Here is a 16,472-nt window from a genome sequence, read left to right as displayed (position 1 = left end):
CCCTCCTCCCTTGGACAGCTGCCCAATCAGTGTTAGAGTGCCTTCCAGACAACCCAGATCCCACGGGAGGGCCCTAGGACAAAGAGTGAGCAGAGGCAAGAGGATGAGTCTTAGTTCTCAGAACTCACCCGCTTGCTGGCTAAACTAGGCCACTAGAGCTTATGAGGCCAGACCAGCTGTAGCCCCCTCCCTCTCCCAGGGTCCTACCTGGTAACAGGTCACAATGCCCCAGCTGTTCAGTCCTAGAATGGCTGATCAAAGTGGGAGGAGGTGAGAAGGGTTAGTGGGTGGGTAGGGTGGGGAGGGGAAGATACCCAGGAGCCAATTCCCTATACTCTGAGCTCACACTTGAGGATCTGCTAGAGACCTACCCCCTCTTCCTCTCCACTCCTCCTCCCCGCTTCCAGCATTAGCTCTTCCCATCACCTCCAACTCCTCCATGACCCGACTCTGCTTACCCAGGACCAAAGCCCTTGTAGATCTGAATCCACTCCCTTCCAAGGGCCTAGGTGCTGGGGAGGGATTGGGAAGTCCAGTCCATCCATGTGTGTCCCCCTGGCACCCTAGCCAGGCCCAGCTCCTGGACAGTGTCCTGGGGCTGGGGGCGCTAGGGCTGACAATTCGAGCAATCTTTTGCTCGGCTGGCCCAGCCCTGCTGCTGCTGCTGCTACTGGTCAGCTTCCTCACCTTTGACCTGCTCCACAGGTAAGTGGGCAGCAGCCTGGTAGATGGGTGTTGTACGCAGGTGGGCAAGTGGCTGACTTCCCTAAGCGCAGCTGCTTTCTCTTTCTCTCCACAGGCCCTCAGATCCCACCATACCGCAACACAGACTTCTCACAAGGGGCCAGAGTCAAGGGGCTGGTGAGGGTCCAGGACAGCAAGTGGCTCCTCTCCTCCCAACGGGGGCAATCCCGGGACAACTCAGCCTCCAAGACGCACTACTCCTGCTGGGCCTGGGCCTGGGGCTGCTCCTGGGAGCCCGAGGCATGCCCTTGGCCCTGCTGGGTGTGGCTTTCTGCCTCCATCCTTGGGCTTGACAGCTCTCCCAAAATACTGAGTGCCCTCCAAAAATACACTGGTCATCCTGCTTCTTGAGGCCTCCTTTCCTCCATCCTTGGCTAGGTGTGGGGGAGAACACTTCTTTATTCTTAGCCTGAATCTCAAAGGATCTGTGGCTCCACAATATGGACAGGCTGGGTGTGGGGCTTGGGACCAGTAAGAAAAGGCAGGATATGAAGCAGGGGGCTCCAGGCAGGAAATGTCAGGCTTCTCAGGGCCTGCAGGTTGGGGACAGCCATTCTGGCCTCCTCTGTGGTTCTAGAAAATGAGGGTCCAGAGAGGAAAACTTGCAAGAGAGTAGGGTGGGCTGGTATCAATCATAAGAGAAGGGGCAGGGATGAGAAGGGCTTCCCTCAAGAAAGTCTGAGAAACTACCTCTGTTGGACTCCCCAGGGCCCCCTGCTAGCCAGGAGAGTCCATAGAGAGGGACTCTACAATGACTCCTATCTTGGCCAGACCCCACCCCAGCCCGGGTCACAATGGGGCTCCTCTGGGGAGGTGGGGGAGGGTAAGAGTTGGGGCTCGGATTGGCGGCCAGCCTGTCCTGGGTGCAGCAGGAAGCAACATGACTTAGGTGGCTCTATCCAAAGGTAAGACCTGTTCAAAAACCCTACCCTGCCCACATTGATGCCTCCCTGTCCCATGCACTCCCACCTGCCCTGAGGTCCCAAGCATCTCCAGGGCTGCTCCTGCAGCTGGCCTGGCCCTATCCACAGGTGCACCAGCCGTGATGCAGCAGCCACGAGTGGAGACGGATCCCATCGGGGCCGGCGAGGGGCCGCAGCGGGCGGTCCCCTGGTCGGTCTGGGTCACCCGGCAGGGCTGGGTGCGCTGGTGGGTATGCCACGTGCCCCAGAGCTGGGCCCAGTGGTGGACCACATCAGGTTTGCGGCAACCCCTGCAGCGCGTGCTGTGGGGTCTGGAGGGGATACTCTACCTGCTGCTGGCTCTGATGCTGTGCCACGCACTCTTCACCACCGGTACCCACCTGCTCAGCTCCCTCTGGCCTGTGGTGGCTGCCATGTGGCGCCATCTGCTGCCGGCCATCCTGCTGCTGGTGCTAAGTGCCCTGCCTGCCTTGCTCTTCACGGCCTCCTTCCTGCTGCTCTTCTCCACACTGCTGAGCCTCGTGGGCCTCCTCACCTCCATGACTCACCCAGGCCGTGCTCAGGACTTGGACCAATAGAAGGGCATCCCCATTCCGCTGCCTGTGTCTGTTGAGCCCTGACCTAGGGCGTGAGCCCTGGGGAGAGGGAGGGCAGAGGGACCTCAGCAGGCCCCAGACTCCAGTCTCAACACAAGTCAAAGCTGTGTGGTGTGACTGGAGCCAACAGGTAGATTGGCCTGGCCTCTTGCACCTTCCTCAGGCTGCTGCTGCAGGTACCTGGTGTGAGGGCCAGGCTTTGAGGAGGCAGGACAGATGGCTTGGCCAAGGGCAGAGCTTGGTCAAGTCACTGAGAGCACCCATGTGGATGTGGTAACATCGCTGGGGTTGCCTTGGCAACTAGAAGCATCTTTTTGTCTCAGCTGCTCAGCTGTCTCAGATTCACACTTTCTGAAGTAATTAGGTACCCCTGGACTTGCCATTGCCCCCACCAGTCCCCTTTTCCACTTTCAGGAGGATCACAGGCTCTAGAAAGGGCTCCACTGATAGAAACCTACACAGGAGAGGGCTGACCAGAAGCCCTGCTCACCTTCCAGAGCTTTATGCCCAGGCATTCCTGCTCTCTATTCTTCCTACTTTTTGCCTCAGTTTATACCACCAAATATGGAAAATGGGCCAACCAGAGTAGTGAGTTTTACTTTCTCTCCCTCCCTCCCTCCCTCCCTTCCTTCCCCCTCCCTCCCTTCCTTCCTTCTTTCCTTCCTTCCTCCCCCACCCCTTTCTTGTGGTGCTGGAGATGGGACACAAAATTTTATGTATGTTAAGCACGCTCTCCAATATCAAGCTACATGCCAGCCCTTACCTATGCATTCTTTTAAGAGTCTATGTGACTGTTACAGAAAAACAAGCAAGTCCCATTGCAGTCACTTACACAATGTGTGGTTTTGGTCAATTCTTTTGAGTCTCAGGGTTGACTCAAGCCTGTCACAAGGTTGTTGTCAAAGGTAATGTCTGCTTGCAAAATACTTTGTAAAGGCAAAAAAAAAAAAAAAAAGGGAACATTCTGGAAGTCTTTTGACCAGAAGACTGATAAGAAAGCAGGAAGCCTCCCTAGGCTTTCAGAGAAATGCTTTGTCATATATAAAATTTTGGCTCTGATATGGGAAATAGAGGATGAATGGTGTAGACAAGATGTAAAAAGTCATGTGCCATGAAATCTCAAAATTTGCAGATGTTGAACTCTTATGATTGTGAAATGCTTGGTACTGGGGCTTGGTGCCAGAAAATGCTCACATGGCTGTGTGAATGGGGAGAAAACAGTTCAGGCATTTCCTAAACTGATTCAGCAAGCTGCTCACAGCCCAGAAAGGTTTTGCAAAGTGGTGTCACTTGATGCTCCAGATTCTGGCCATTTGCACATCTGTTGACTCTTCCAAACACACACTGGGTAATAAGTTATTACCAAAAAAAGTATATGAAAGAAAATTACCCACAGCTGGGACCTGCCCACCTAACTCCCACTCAGTCCCTGATCCTCCCCAACTCCTGCCAAGACCTGGCTCCTACTTTACAGCTAACCCTAAAATCCTTGCTCCTGAAGCCCTAAACCCAAGATCACCTGTCTCCTGCCACAGAAATACTCATGCCCCGGGGACTAACCAGCCCCTGGAACCCTGGATCATTTTCCCCAAATCCACGTGCTATAGCTTTGTGCAGATGCCTTCAGCTTCAGTGTCTGAAACCCAAGAACCAGTCCTTTCCATTTCTCTGTAGTTTTCCCCGAAACATGACCTGGTAGCGAGGGCAAGGTGGGATATGGAGGTGGCTTAGCTTTATGATTAGCATGATGTACTTTGCTGGGGCTAGGCTTAAATCTGAGCACTGTCACTGGCATTGGTGGCAATTAATAAGCCTTCTTGAACTTCACTTTTCTTAAGGATAAAACAAGGCAAGGGCACTTGTCTTAGGGCTTCTGTGGAGCTCCCGGAATGTGGGGAAAGTGCTTGGACCAACTCCTAGTATCACAACCTAGAGCTGTATCATGACTATCCCACCTAGTGAGAAGTCAGACTCAGGATGGCTGATTGCCAGTGGGAAAGTCAGGACTTTTGAGTCCCAAACCCCACAAACACTACTAAAGGGAAAGGCCATACAGGATAGAGGGAACACAAAAAACGAACTGAAGACTCTGCAGCTTCCCTTGTTCTCAAAATTTCCTGCTAGAGATAAAACCCAAGGCTATGGAGGTTATAAATCAAACCAGTTGATGTCTGGTGGGCCTGACTCTTCTGTATCTATGTGGTGGGGATGGACCCTAGGATGCCTGGCCTGTTCATCTTTGACTTGCTATGCCTTACTATCCAGGGACATCTCTCTGGACACTTGGGGCCATTCCAATCAAAGGAGAAAAGAGGTTTGGACCCATGCTAGATGCACAGGGGGTGGGGATGTGGGCAGGAACAAGAAAAAAAGCCTTTTCCCCACACAGATATATACCTTCCATCCTCCTTCCCTGGTGCAGCCAGACTGGAGAGCAGAAGGGTAATACTTAACTAAATTAGACCAACACATACCTTATGACCCAGCAGCCCCAAATAAATTCTCACAAAAGTCCACAAGGGCCTTGCTCTTCAAATTGTGGCAGGGCCAGCAGTATAAACATCCCCTGGAAGCTTTTGAGAAATGCAAAGTCTCAGGCCTCACCTACTGAATCAGAAACTGCATTTTAATGAGATTCCCAGGTGATACTTGTGTGCATGAATGTTTGAGAAATGCTGTATAAGGGGATATGTTTGAGGATATTACTGCACCGCTCTTGGTGGGAGCAGGAAGATGGAAAGGATAAATATGGGCCAAGGAGAGGCGGCAACATAGATTAGTATTAAAATCTTAGGACTCATGAAAAGAAACCAAATGAGACACAATAACAATTCCTCTGCATGAACTTAAAACATATGCCAGTAAAACTATGTATATGTATGTGTATATATATGTATGTGCATGTATACACACACACACCCACACACACACACACACACTTACATACATGTATATATTTCACAAGAATACATAAAAACAAAAGATAACCAAAATGGCATGGATCACAGGGGCAGGAAAATAGGAATGGGGTGAAAGAGGTAAAAGATAATAAAATGAAAGACCTTGCAGAGAAGAAAAATGATGATGTCAACACAATTCCTGAAATTCCTTTTAATGTAGACATAGTCATCCAGTTAGAGTCAAAAGGCTTAAAAATGCAATAGACACGCTGGAATGAAAAAGTTCTAAGCTTTTCCAGTATGGACCAAGAAAGAACTGTCCTACTGACCTGTGTGACCTGGGTGGCTGGGCGGGTATCTTTGCTTGTCCTGCTCTACTTCATCACCCGGTCTCTGGGCCCTCCCCCGCAGCCTGCTCTGATGCGGGCGGAGTGAGGGCGGGATCCAGCCACGTTTTGGCCTGGCGTGACAGGGTATTAGGAAACCGAGTGGAGGAGGGGTCATCCGCGAGGGCACTGGCAGTCAAGTAAGTGCGGGTCTTTGACTGGACCCACATACCCTTGGGGGTTCCAAGGAGCAGGTGGCGGGCGGGATGTGCCCCGTAGGGCTTCCCTCCGCGCTAAGAAGAGGCTGCAAGGAGAAGGCGCAGCTAGAATGAGGCAAGGCCCTATAGGGCTTCGTTAGGGAGTGCTTGCTAGGGTGCATCCCTTGAGTTGGATCATCAATGGCCCACCTGGGGAAGGAAGGGGGCCCTAGGAAAGAGGAAACTGTGCAGCCCCGGGGAACTTCCAAGGGCTGGCCGCAGGAAGCCAGGAAGGGAGCATTTTCCTTCAGACTTGTGGGTGGTTGGGGCTGAGCGAAACTGGGAGTGGGATGAGCGGCTCATCAGATCCAGCAGTCAGAGGCCTCAGGAAGGAAGGAGATGGTGTTATCTGGGAGCGGGAGGCAGCCTGCACAGCCCTGCGAGGATGCCCCAGGATCGGGACCGGGCAGGCAGGCACAGCTGTGCGGGGGAGTGAAAGGATCGCATCCGGTTGCGGGGGCGGGGGGGGGGAGCGGGACAGGGTTAGGGGATGGCACGAAGGCAACTGGAGCGCCTAGTCAAACGGTGGCTAACTTGAGGCTGGGGGAAAGTCGCGGTGGGGAATCCCTGCGCAGCATGGGACGCTTGAGCCCAGCTGCGAGGTGCGGGGCACGGAGGGCGGCACTGCTCCTTTCCAAGGCTCAGGTGCATGATGGATGGCAGGTGTCCAGGCTGGAATTTGACTGTGGGGCATATCCGGGATGGTGAGGGCCTGAGACTGGGAAGGAAATCCCATGACAGATCCAGGATTGGAGGGCCTTAGGTAGCCAGGAAGGTGCTAGTGCCCTGGAGCATCGGCAAGGTGCGCCCTCTAGAGGAAATCTTTGGAGTTGACAGTGCAAGATTGGGCTTGGTTGGGGTGGGAGAAAGAGGGAGGAAGAGATGCAGGTCCCACAGACTTGGACACCATTGGGAGTGAGGAGACAGGGCCCAGGACGATGGAAGGGTATCTGGGACCCACTGTCATAACAGTGACAGCTTCGTTGCCGCCTTATCTCTTTCCCTAAGTGTCCAGCTTGGGTCCCCCCTCCAGACAACCAGAGGCAATGAAGCCAGAGACTCATGAGAATCTGGGGAAGGAATAGCACCAATGTAACCTGTTGATTTGTCTCCTACTCTTGTCCCAGTCATGGTCTGATATGATCCCATTGCTCCTGGGATAAAGGGATGTTTTTCTTAAGGTTCTGTCAGGGTCTGGAAGCACCTAATTTTGGACAAGTCATTTTTTTCTTTTCTGCTCAGCAAAGGTTTCCATTTATATTTTGCAAATTTCCTTGCTTTCTTAATACTGATTCCTTGCCTTTTGAATATTTTCCATCTTAACAATAAAAGAACTTGAAAGCTGGGGTTGGGGCTCAGTAGTAGACAGCTTGAATAAGGTGTGATACCCTGGGTTTAATTAAAAAAATAAATAATTTAAAACTTGATTATCTGTTGTTTCTACTATATTTTCTGGTCTATACTACCTTCAAATGTCTAACCCAAAATATAAAATGAGAAATTCATCCATTTCTTGTATGTATCAATAGTTCAGTTTTTTTTTATAGCAGAGTAGTATTCCTCTGTATGGTAAACCAACATTTATTTATCCATTCCTCTGTTGATAGACATTGATTTTTTTTTTTTTTCAGCTTTTGGCTGTGACCAAAAAAAACCCCAAAACCCATGAACATTCATGTATAATAAAAAGATACATTGTTGTATCTTTTTGTAAACATGTTTTAATTTTTCTTGGGTAAAAAAACCTAAGAATGAAATATTTGGATCGTATGGTAGTTGTATGTTTAACTTTTTAAGACACTGCCAAATGGTTTTCCCAAGTGTTTGCACTGTTTCACCTTCCCACATCGGCAAGGCGCGCCCCCTGGAGGAAATCTAGTTCCTCCATATCTTGGCCAACATGGTATGGTTAATCTTCTTAATATCAGGCATTCCAACAGGTGGACAGTATCTCATTATGGCTTTAATTTGCATTTCTCTAATGCTTAATGTTTAACATTTTAATGTGCATATTTGCAATCCATTTATTCTCTTTCCTTAAGTGTCTGACCTTTTATTGGACTTTGAGATTTTTTTTCCTGGATACAAATTCATTATCAGACAGGACTTAAAAATACTTTCTCCAAGAAGTTTTTAATTTTAATGATGTGCAATTTTTTCTTTTATGAATTCCGCTTTTGGTGTCATATCTAGGTAAACTTTGCCTAATTCCAGGTCACAACAATTTTCCTTTATTCTTTCTTCTAGGTATATACTTTTAGTTTTACATCTAGATATGTTGTCTATTTTGAGTTAATATTTGTATATGGTGGGAGCTATGAATTGAGAGTAGTTTTTTCCTTATGTGAAGATATAGTGGTTGCAGCCTACTTATTGAAGACTATCCTTTCTCCATTAAGTTGCCTTTGTACCTTCATTAAAACTGACTTGTCCATATGTGTGTGGATATATTTCTGGATTTTGTGCTATTGATCTTTTAGTCTTTATGCCAATACCACAACCTCTGCCTGTAATTTTATAAGCCTTGAAATCAGGTAGTGTTAGTCCAACTTGTTCTTATCTAAATTATATTGGCTCTTCTAGATCCTTTATGTTTCTAGAAGTTTTAGAATCAGATTAGTTTCTACAAAACTGTTGGGATTTTTATTGTGCTTGTATTGTGTGTGTGTGTGTGTGTGTGTGTGTTTAAATTTGGAGAAAAATCAACATTTTAAGGTCTGACTCCTATCTGACCTCTTGGCAAGGTACATCTCCACTTATTGAGATCTTCTTGAATTTATCTCAGCAATATTTTTTAAGTGAATTCTTTTTTAACTATATTTTAAATATTTATTCATAAGCTTTAGGTGGATACAATATCTTTATTTTACATTTATGTGGTGCTGAGGATCGAAGCGGGTGCCTTGTGCATGCTAGGTGAGCACTATACCACTGAGCCACAACCCCAGCCCTAAGTGAATTCTTTTTTCAAAATTTTTATATGTATTTTTAGTTGTTAATGGGCTTTATTTTATTCATTTATTTATATGTGGTAATGAGAATTGAACCCAGTGCCTCACATATGCCAGGAAAGTGCTTTACTACTGAGCCACAATCCCAGCCACCATCTTAGCAATACTTTTATCTTTAGTCATATTTACCCGAAATGCTTATTTTTATCATTGTAAATGGTATTATTTATTTATTTTCCCCCCTGATGCTTAGTCTTTATTTATTTATTTATTTTAGTCATACATGACAGAATATATTTTGACATATAATACATACATGGAATGTACATACATCATTCATATTGTCTACGCTATTCTGCTGCCCTTCCTATCCTCCCTACTCCTCCCCTCCCCTCCCATCATTTCTCTCTATCCAATCTAATGTGACACTTTTTTTTCTTTTTCTCATTATAACATCATATATGTATTCTGTATAACAATGAGGTTCTCCTTCCATCTTCTGTGCAACTCCCTTTCTCCCTCTTTTTCCCTCCCACCTCTCTTCCCTATTTAGTGGTAGTATTCTTCTCATGCTCTTCCTCCCTATCCCATTTTGAGTCACCCCCCTTATATTAGAGAAGACATTCCACATTTGATTTTTAGGGATCGGCTAACTTCACTTAGCATAATCTGCTCTAATGCCATCCATTTGCCTGCAAATGATCTTGTTATTTTTTAGCGCTGAGTAATATTCCATTGTGTATAAATGCCACATTTTTTTTAATCCATTCATCTATTGAAGGGCATCTAGGTTGGTTCCACATTCTAGCTGTTGTGAATTGTGCTGCTATAAACATTGATGTGGCTGTGTCCCTGTAGTATACTCTTTTTAGGTCTTTTGGGTATAGTCCAAGAAGGGGAATAGCTGGGTCAAATGGTGGTTCCATTCCCAGCTTTCCAAGGAATCTCCATACTGCTTTCCAAATTGGCTGCACCAATTTGCAGTCCCACCAGCAATGTGAGTGTACCTTTTTCCCGCACCCTCGCCAGCACTTATTGTTGTTTGACTTCATAATGGCTGCCATTCTTATTGGAGTGAGATGGTATCTTAGTTTTAATTTGCATTTCTCTGATTGCTAGAGATGGTGAGCATTTTTTCATGTATTTGTGGATTGATTGTATATCCTCTTCTGAGAAGTTTCTGTTCAAGTCCTTGGCCCATGTAAATGGTATTTTTTAAAAATTCTGTTCCTGCTCATTTCTAGTACAGAGAAACACAACTGATTTTTGTATACTGACCCTGTATCATAACCATGACCATGAATACATGAATATAAGGTCTATATAGACAATCCTGTTATCTGCTAATAAATTTTACTTCGTGTTCCCTAGTCTGTGTGCTTTTTATTTCTTGTGTTATTGTAATGGCTGGGACACCCAGTACACATTGAATAGAAATGGTAGAAGTAGACAGACTTGTTTCTGATCTTAGGGGAAAGTATTCCTTTTTTTTCTGACATTAGGTATGATGTTAGCTGTAAGTTTTTTTGTGGCATTGATGCCTTCTATCAAGGTGAGAATAATTCCTTCTATTCCTAGTTTGCTGAAAGTTTTTATCAGGAATGGATACTGAATTTTATAAAATGTCTTTTCTATATCTATTGAAATTACTATGTTTTAAAATTTTTAGTTTGATGTGAATTACATTAGCTATTTTTAAATGTTAAACCAAACTTGCATTCCTAGTTTTAAAAAGGAAGTTATACAGTTTGAAGGTGGTAGAGTAATGATGATAGTTTTCCATCTTGGAAATCACCCAAGTAAAGATGAAAATGAGAAAAAATGCAAATATTATGTCTGATGAAATCAGGAGAGAATAGAAACTATAAACAAATTAGGTGGACAGGGTGAGAAAAAAAAACAGTGTACATGGAGTAGAAATTGGTATATTCACTTTGGAGATTATTAGGGAGCATTTACTAAAGTTGAATAGATACATACTTTATGACCCAACAGTTCCACCTAAGAAACAAGTACATCTGTCTACCAAAAACCTTAAACAAAAGTGTTCATAGATGCTTTATTCATGGTAACCCAAACCTGAAAAGAGTCCAAATGTCTATCCACAGAATAAATTGTGTCTATCCACGGATAAATTATTGTCTATCTGATAGGATAGTACACACTAATAAAAAGTCATAAATTACTGATAACCTGGATAAATCTCACAGATGTAAATTGGGGAGAATCCAGACACAGGAGAGCATTTTATGATTTTGTTCCTTATAATTTCAAGAACAGGCTAATTTATAAAGCAGGTATGGTGGCTCCTATCTGTAATCCCAGCTACTCAGGAGGCTAAGACAGGAGATTTCAAGTTCAAAGCCAGCATGGGCAATTTAGGGAGACCTGTCTCAAAATAAAGTATAAAAAGAGCTGGGGATGTAGCTCAGTGGTAGAGTGCTTCCCAGTATATGTGAGGCACAGGGTTTGATCCCCCATATCACACATACATGTGCACACACCTTTTGGGGGAGGTATTTAATGAGAAGGGGCACAATGGGAAATTTCCGGGACTGTGGAAAAGTTCTACATCTTGACCTGGGTTGTGGTTACATGGACTCACATTTGTAAAAAACTGAGTTATACTCTCTAGATTTGTGCAACTGGGCTAGGGTTGTGGCTTAGAGGTAAAGTGCTTGTCTAGCATGTGTGAGGCACTGAGTTCAATCCTCTGCACCACATAAAAATAAATAAATAAAAATAAAGGTATTGTGTCCATGGTGAAGGCGATCCCCCACTCACTGTCTTGACAGGGTCACAGTGAGAAAAAGTGTTGGCAAAGCCACTCTCCCACTGTCTTGACAGGGTCACAGTGAGGATGGATGCTGGCAAAGCCACGCTGGTTGGTGGGTAACCGAAACCATGAGACCCTTTTTTATGTAATTGGGATTTTTCATTTTCATGCTTATGTTTCTGACAGGAGGCATGAGTATGTTAAATGCCAAACAAATTAAATTTCAGATGGCTAGACCATAACAGGTAGTTCATGCCTTGGAGGCTGTTCTACTACCCCTCAGCATATCAAGGACAAAGTAGAAGGCTGTTCTTCTATCTCAGTACATTGTGGACAAGCCTGATAACGGACAACAATCATCCTTTGAAAGGTCATGAGAATTTTAGGCACCACATTGATTAAATCAACTAGAACCCAAGCCCATATTTCCGCCCTCTTAGAAAACCTAATCAGTATGCTTATTTTACAAAGTTCACCACATGTAGTCTCATTTTTACATTTAGGAAAGTTAAAACATATAAATATGTATTTTTCTCTTTTTATAAACTCTTTCTTACTTTACATAGGGATATATGATGAGCATAGTTAATATTGGTGGAAAGTGGATTGATGTTTAGAACTTACTTTCTATTGAGAAAGATTATAAAGATATGAGAACTAGTGCACCCTGACTGAGAAACAAAGAAACTCTTTGAGAAAGCAGCTCAACCAGTTTTATGAGAATAAATTTAGGAATTAATTAAAATAGCTTTATAAGACACAGTTTTAGAATAATGTTAGAAATATTATTTTATTTAGATTCTTAAGTTTAGAAATTTTTAAGTTTTTAGTTGTATAGGTTTCCGATATGTTTTAAGAATGATTTATAAACTTTAGGATATTTTAAATATAAGATTTAAAGGGACTTTTTTAGATGGGAATTTTAGATTAGAAATAAAGTACAAGTATACTTTAGGTTAATGATTGGTTAGGAGACTTAGAGTCTGGTTACGTAGCTTGGCATTAGTTAATAAGAAAATAACATATCTTGGGAAAAATAGTAAATCTTGGGAAAATCTGAAAAAAGATGTAAAAAAATGTAAATTAGTGACGTATTTTATTAATGATTCTGTACTTTTAATAATTATATAACTGAAGGACATATCCTGGAAAAATGTAAATTAATGTTACATTTTTTTGTACCCCCAATCATGGTTAAGGAAATGTCATGTCTTGGCAAAGTTTTAAATTATATAATCAATGACGTATTCTGAATCTATAATAATGAGAAAAATTGTAATAAAAGATGACCCAGAGAAAGCTGCATTAGCTCTCTCTCTGGAGATTGCTCGAACAGAACGACTCCTGTCTCATCTTTTCGCCGACGACGCCACTCATCCTTCAGGACTCCCTGGACCCCGCTAGGGCAGGACCCTGGCATGTCCATCTACAACCATATATATATTTTTAAATAAAATTTAAAAAAAATAAGGCTGGGGATGTGGCTGAGTGGTTGAGTGCCCCTGAGTTCAATCCTTAGTAATCGCACCCACCCCCACAAAAAAAGATTTGTACAATATATTGTATGTGAATTATGTCAATTAACAAGGAATCAGGGTTTTTCCCCCCACAAAATAAGAGTAGTTTAATATGAAAACATAAAAATGATTTAATAAAAGAAACAAAAATAGAATTCACTGTATAAACAGAACAGAGCAGAATAACCAATTAGTCCTCATAATAATAAAAAGCAGTTTTATCATCTGATATCCATTCATGATCAAAACTGTTAGTAAACTAAGAATGGACTTTTTTTCTTTCTAGTACTGGGGATCAAACCTAGGACCTCATGTATGTTAAGCAAGAACTCTACCACTGAGCGTATCCCCAGCTACTGGAAAGGGATTTTCTTAACTGAATAAAGATTACTTGTAAAAAACCTATAACAATATCATAATTTTTAAGAGTGGAAATTTAGAAGCAATTCCTTTTAAATCAGGATCCAGTTGAAAATGGTTACGAACAGCAATTCCACATACCTTTGTTTGGGAATCTGAGTGCAGAGTAAGATGAGGAATACACAGGAAGACAGCCCATTCTGATAACATCTGTCTTTCAGATTCACATGGTTTCCTTCAGTTTAGAATTTCATAACTTTCATGTGTTACAAATATTTTACAAGTACACAATAAAAATTTTAAAAACTTGAACAATTTTTAAATCCCATTTCATTAGGCTGAAAGATGCCAGATTATAAGAGAGTACCTTTTGAATGATTCCACTTACAAAAATTCTATAAAATGCAAATTGGTCTGCAATAACAGAAAGCAGATCAGTATAATGGTTGCTTGGGGACAAGAGCAAGAGAATGCAAGGAAATTGTAGGAGGGGTAAGAGGGAGAAATTATTAAGAAGTAGAAGGATAAATCTGATCATTTTAGGCTGGTGTGGTGGTGCCCACCTGTAATCCCAGCAGCTTGGGGGAGGATTGAAAGTTTGAGGCCAGCCTCAGCATCTTAGCAGGCCCCTAAACAATTTAGCAAGACTCTGTCTCAAAATAAAAAAGTAAAAAGAGCTGGGCTGTAGCTTCGGGGTAAAGTCCCCAGTATAATTAAAAAAAAAAAAAAAAAAAAAAAGAGAGAGAAAGATTATCTTGATTGGGATGATAGTTTCACAGATGTATACATTATCAAACTCTACACTTTAAATATGTGCAGTTTATTGTATATAAACTACACTTTGATAAAGCTGACTTAAAAAAAAAGAATAGGTGCATTTACTTGCAATCAGAGTTTATCTTTCATTAGAGCATGTCTTAGATGTATCTGACATATGAACTAAACACAAACTGAACACAAAACCTATGCCACAAACTGAATAATGTAACAGAAGGCAAGTTATCTACTTTTGTTGGAAAACTTCCATTTTAGATCAAATGTTTTGAAAAAAGCAATCGTACTAGTTTTAACTTTTCTTAAAAAAAATATTTCCCCTCTGGAAAATAAAGTTTGATATCAAACTTTTTTTGCTTCTTTTAGAATATCTTGGTATGGCAAAGGAATGGATCTAATTCTTTGAAAACCAAGATTCAAAAAACAAAACAAGATTCCATGAGGAGACAATGCAAGACTGTCTTACTGAATGACTTGTTAATGGTCAATCATGGTTTCTGAGACAACACAGTTTGAATTCTGTTCAGAGCCAATAATGGGCCTACATACTGGGGCAACATAAGATTTCCATTATTTTTGCATCTCAAAATAAAAGCCAGGAAATAATTTAAATGCAAATGATAGCGTGTATAAATCTATTTTTAAGTTTCTTGTTACCCAGTCATGATTGAATAAAATCTGTAATAGAGGAGCCAAATTTTTACAGGTGCTTTATACTACATGTTTATATGACAACAAGTTGAAAATAATGTCTTTATTCTCTTATGATAAAATTCAAATTTAAAGAGAATAGGATATTTCAACACATTTTAATTTTAAAAGTGAAAAAATTAAGGCTAAAAAGGGTCAGGACATAGATATAAAGTAATTCACATTGCAAAATGGGGTAGAAGTGAAAGAGGTAGAATGCAGGGGAGGTTGAGCACGTGGAAGAGTCTCAAGATTGCTTACAGAGTGAGAATTCCAGAGTCAGGATGGAGTTCCAGAAGCAAGTGGGAAAACCCTGGAATGACTGAATAGGAGAGGTAACAGGGAATTCCTGGAGAACAATATGGCAAGCAACAGAGAAGGCTCAGCAAGCCTGGACAGCTCACATTGTTTTTATCCTGCAAATCAATCCAGGTTCACACTACTCTCTAGCAACAGTCAGAACCTCCAGAATTAAAGGTGCGAAAGTGTCTGGACACAAGAAAGGGTTTTGGGAAAGAAAGGCATAAAGCAGTGGCAAGGAACTGGGAAAAGTAGATGCAGTTGAAGGGCTACTCCAGGATGGGTTTTGCTAAGGAAAAAAACTTATTTTTCTGCAAAGAAAATTATCTATTCATATCTCTTTAAAAAATTCATTTTTGTTACGTGCCCTTTGTTGTTTATGCCAACGAAATTCAAAATTATTTGTTTCAGGCACTGGGTTGGTACCAAGACTGCTATTCTAAAGGGTTTTATCAACTTGGGTTGCCTGTACCTGTTCCTCAGCACCAATATGTTAATCACTTCCTTTTGCTTCCATTTAGTCTAGTAGATTGCTAGCCAGAATCAACAATTTTATGATCTACTATTTATCTCCTTTTGTGTTAGACATTAACGTCCTTTTCAAAGGATTCATTAATAAGAATGGGAAGTGCAATAATCATGTGCCATGCCCTCCCTCCATTCTACTTATTTAAGGGATCTTCATTTTTTTCTGCCACTACATCACTCATTAGACCACTGCCATGTTCCATCCTGGACACTTCCTGCCACTTCAGCCCAACATTCCACTGCTAATGCTCTTTGTAGGATCAGAATCCAAGGGTCAGGATCACTTGTCAAAGCTGAACTCTTGTACCTCTCTCTGCTTTTCTTAACTTCCACGTGGTTTGCTACTAACCCTCTACACTAGTACTCTGGTCCCGCAACCACGTTGGATTTCTTCTTTCGATTCCACAACCAAAAGTTGGTCTTCATTTAATTTGTTCCCACTGCACAATACATCAAGTAAATAGTGAGTTTCTAATTGGTCTCCCACTTGGATTTGGGAGGTTCTGGTTTAGTTCTAAACACTTACTGAGTACCACCATGGGCTAAGAATTATGCCAGATAAAGTTATCTACCTCCAGGTATAGATGAATATTGAATATATACATGATTACATGCAACTGGAAGATTAGGTAAGAATTAGCCAGATTCAAAATTTTAGCCCTTGGTTTTTCTCAGGCCCAAATTGCTGCTGACAATGAGACCTCTCCAAAATCTTTGCTAAATTTATGTGTTCTAGTAAAGATAGACATGAATGTGTTAGACAGCAGAAGAGCACATTCAGTGATTTCTAAATAGTGTGGCCAAATTTCCAATATCAAAGAAAGTGAAAG

General features: G+C 42.6%; 2 protein-coding genes across 2 annotated transcripts; both read left to right on the top strand.

Annotated features, from left to right (window-relative positions):
• The first annotated feature begins 439 nt into the window (after positions 1 to 439).
• Positions 440 to 1,037, top strand: C3H20orf141 (chromosome 3 C20orf141 homolog). Its single transcript, XM_076848993.2, has 2 exons — positions 440 to 705; positions 800 to 1,037. Exons 1-2 carry the CDS (start codon positions 440 to 442, stop codon positions 1,035 to 1,037), a joined length of 504 nt encoding a protein of 167 aa, XP_076705108.1.
• A 728-nt stretch (positions 1,038 to 1,765) lies between these two features.
• Tmem239 (transmembrane protein 239) lies at positions 1,766 to 2,245 on the top strand. Its single transcript, XM_076848991.2, has one exon. The coding sequence runs from the start codon at positions 1,790 to 1,792 to the stop codon at positions 2,243 to 2,245; it is 456 nt and encodes a 151-aa protein (XP_076705106.1). The 5' UTR covers positions 1,766 to 1,789.
• The last annotated feature ends 14,227 nt before the right edge of the window (positions 2,246 to 16,472 follow it).

Source organism: Callospermophilus lateralis, chromosome 3 (assembly GCF_048772815.1).
Source record: "Callospermophilus lateralis isolate mCalLat2 chromosome 3, mCalLat2.hap1, whole genome shotgun sequence".
NCBI classification, from domain to species: domain Eukaryota; kingdom Metazoa; phylum Chordata; class Mammalia; order Rodentia; family Sciuridae; genus Callospermophilus; species Callospermophilus lateralis.
Note: the sequence above shows the minus strand (reverse complement) of the source record. Positions and strands in the feature narration are given on the sequence as shown.

What these genes read in the sequence shown, in the direction of transcription:
- Tmem239 (XM_076848991.2), top strand. Translation starts at nt 1,790, where the DNA reads ATGCAGCAGCCACGAGTGGAGACGGATCCCATCGGGGCCGGCGAGGGG.
- C3H20orf141 (XM_076848993.2), top strand. Translation starts at nt 440, where the DNA reads ATGACCCGACTCTGCTTACCCAGGACCAAAGCCCTTGTAGATCTGAAT. An exon ending in ACCTTTGACCTGCTCCACAG is followed by an intron (nt 706 to 799) that starts GTAAGTGGGCAG and finishes TTCTCTCCACAG; the next exon opens with GCCCTCAGATCCCACCATAC.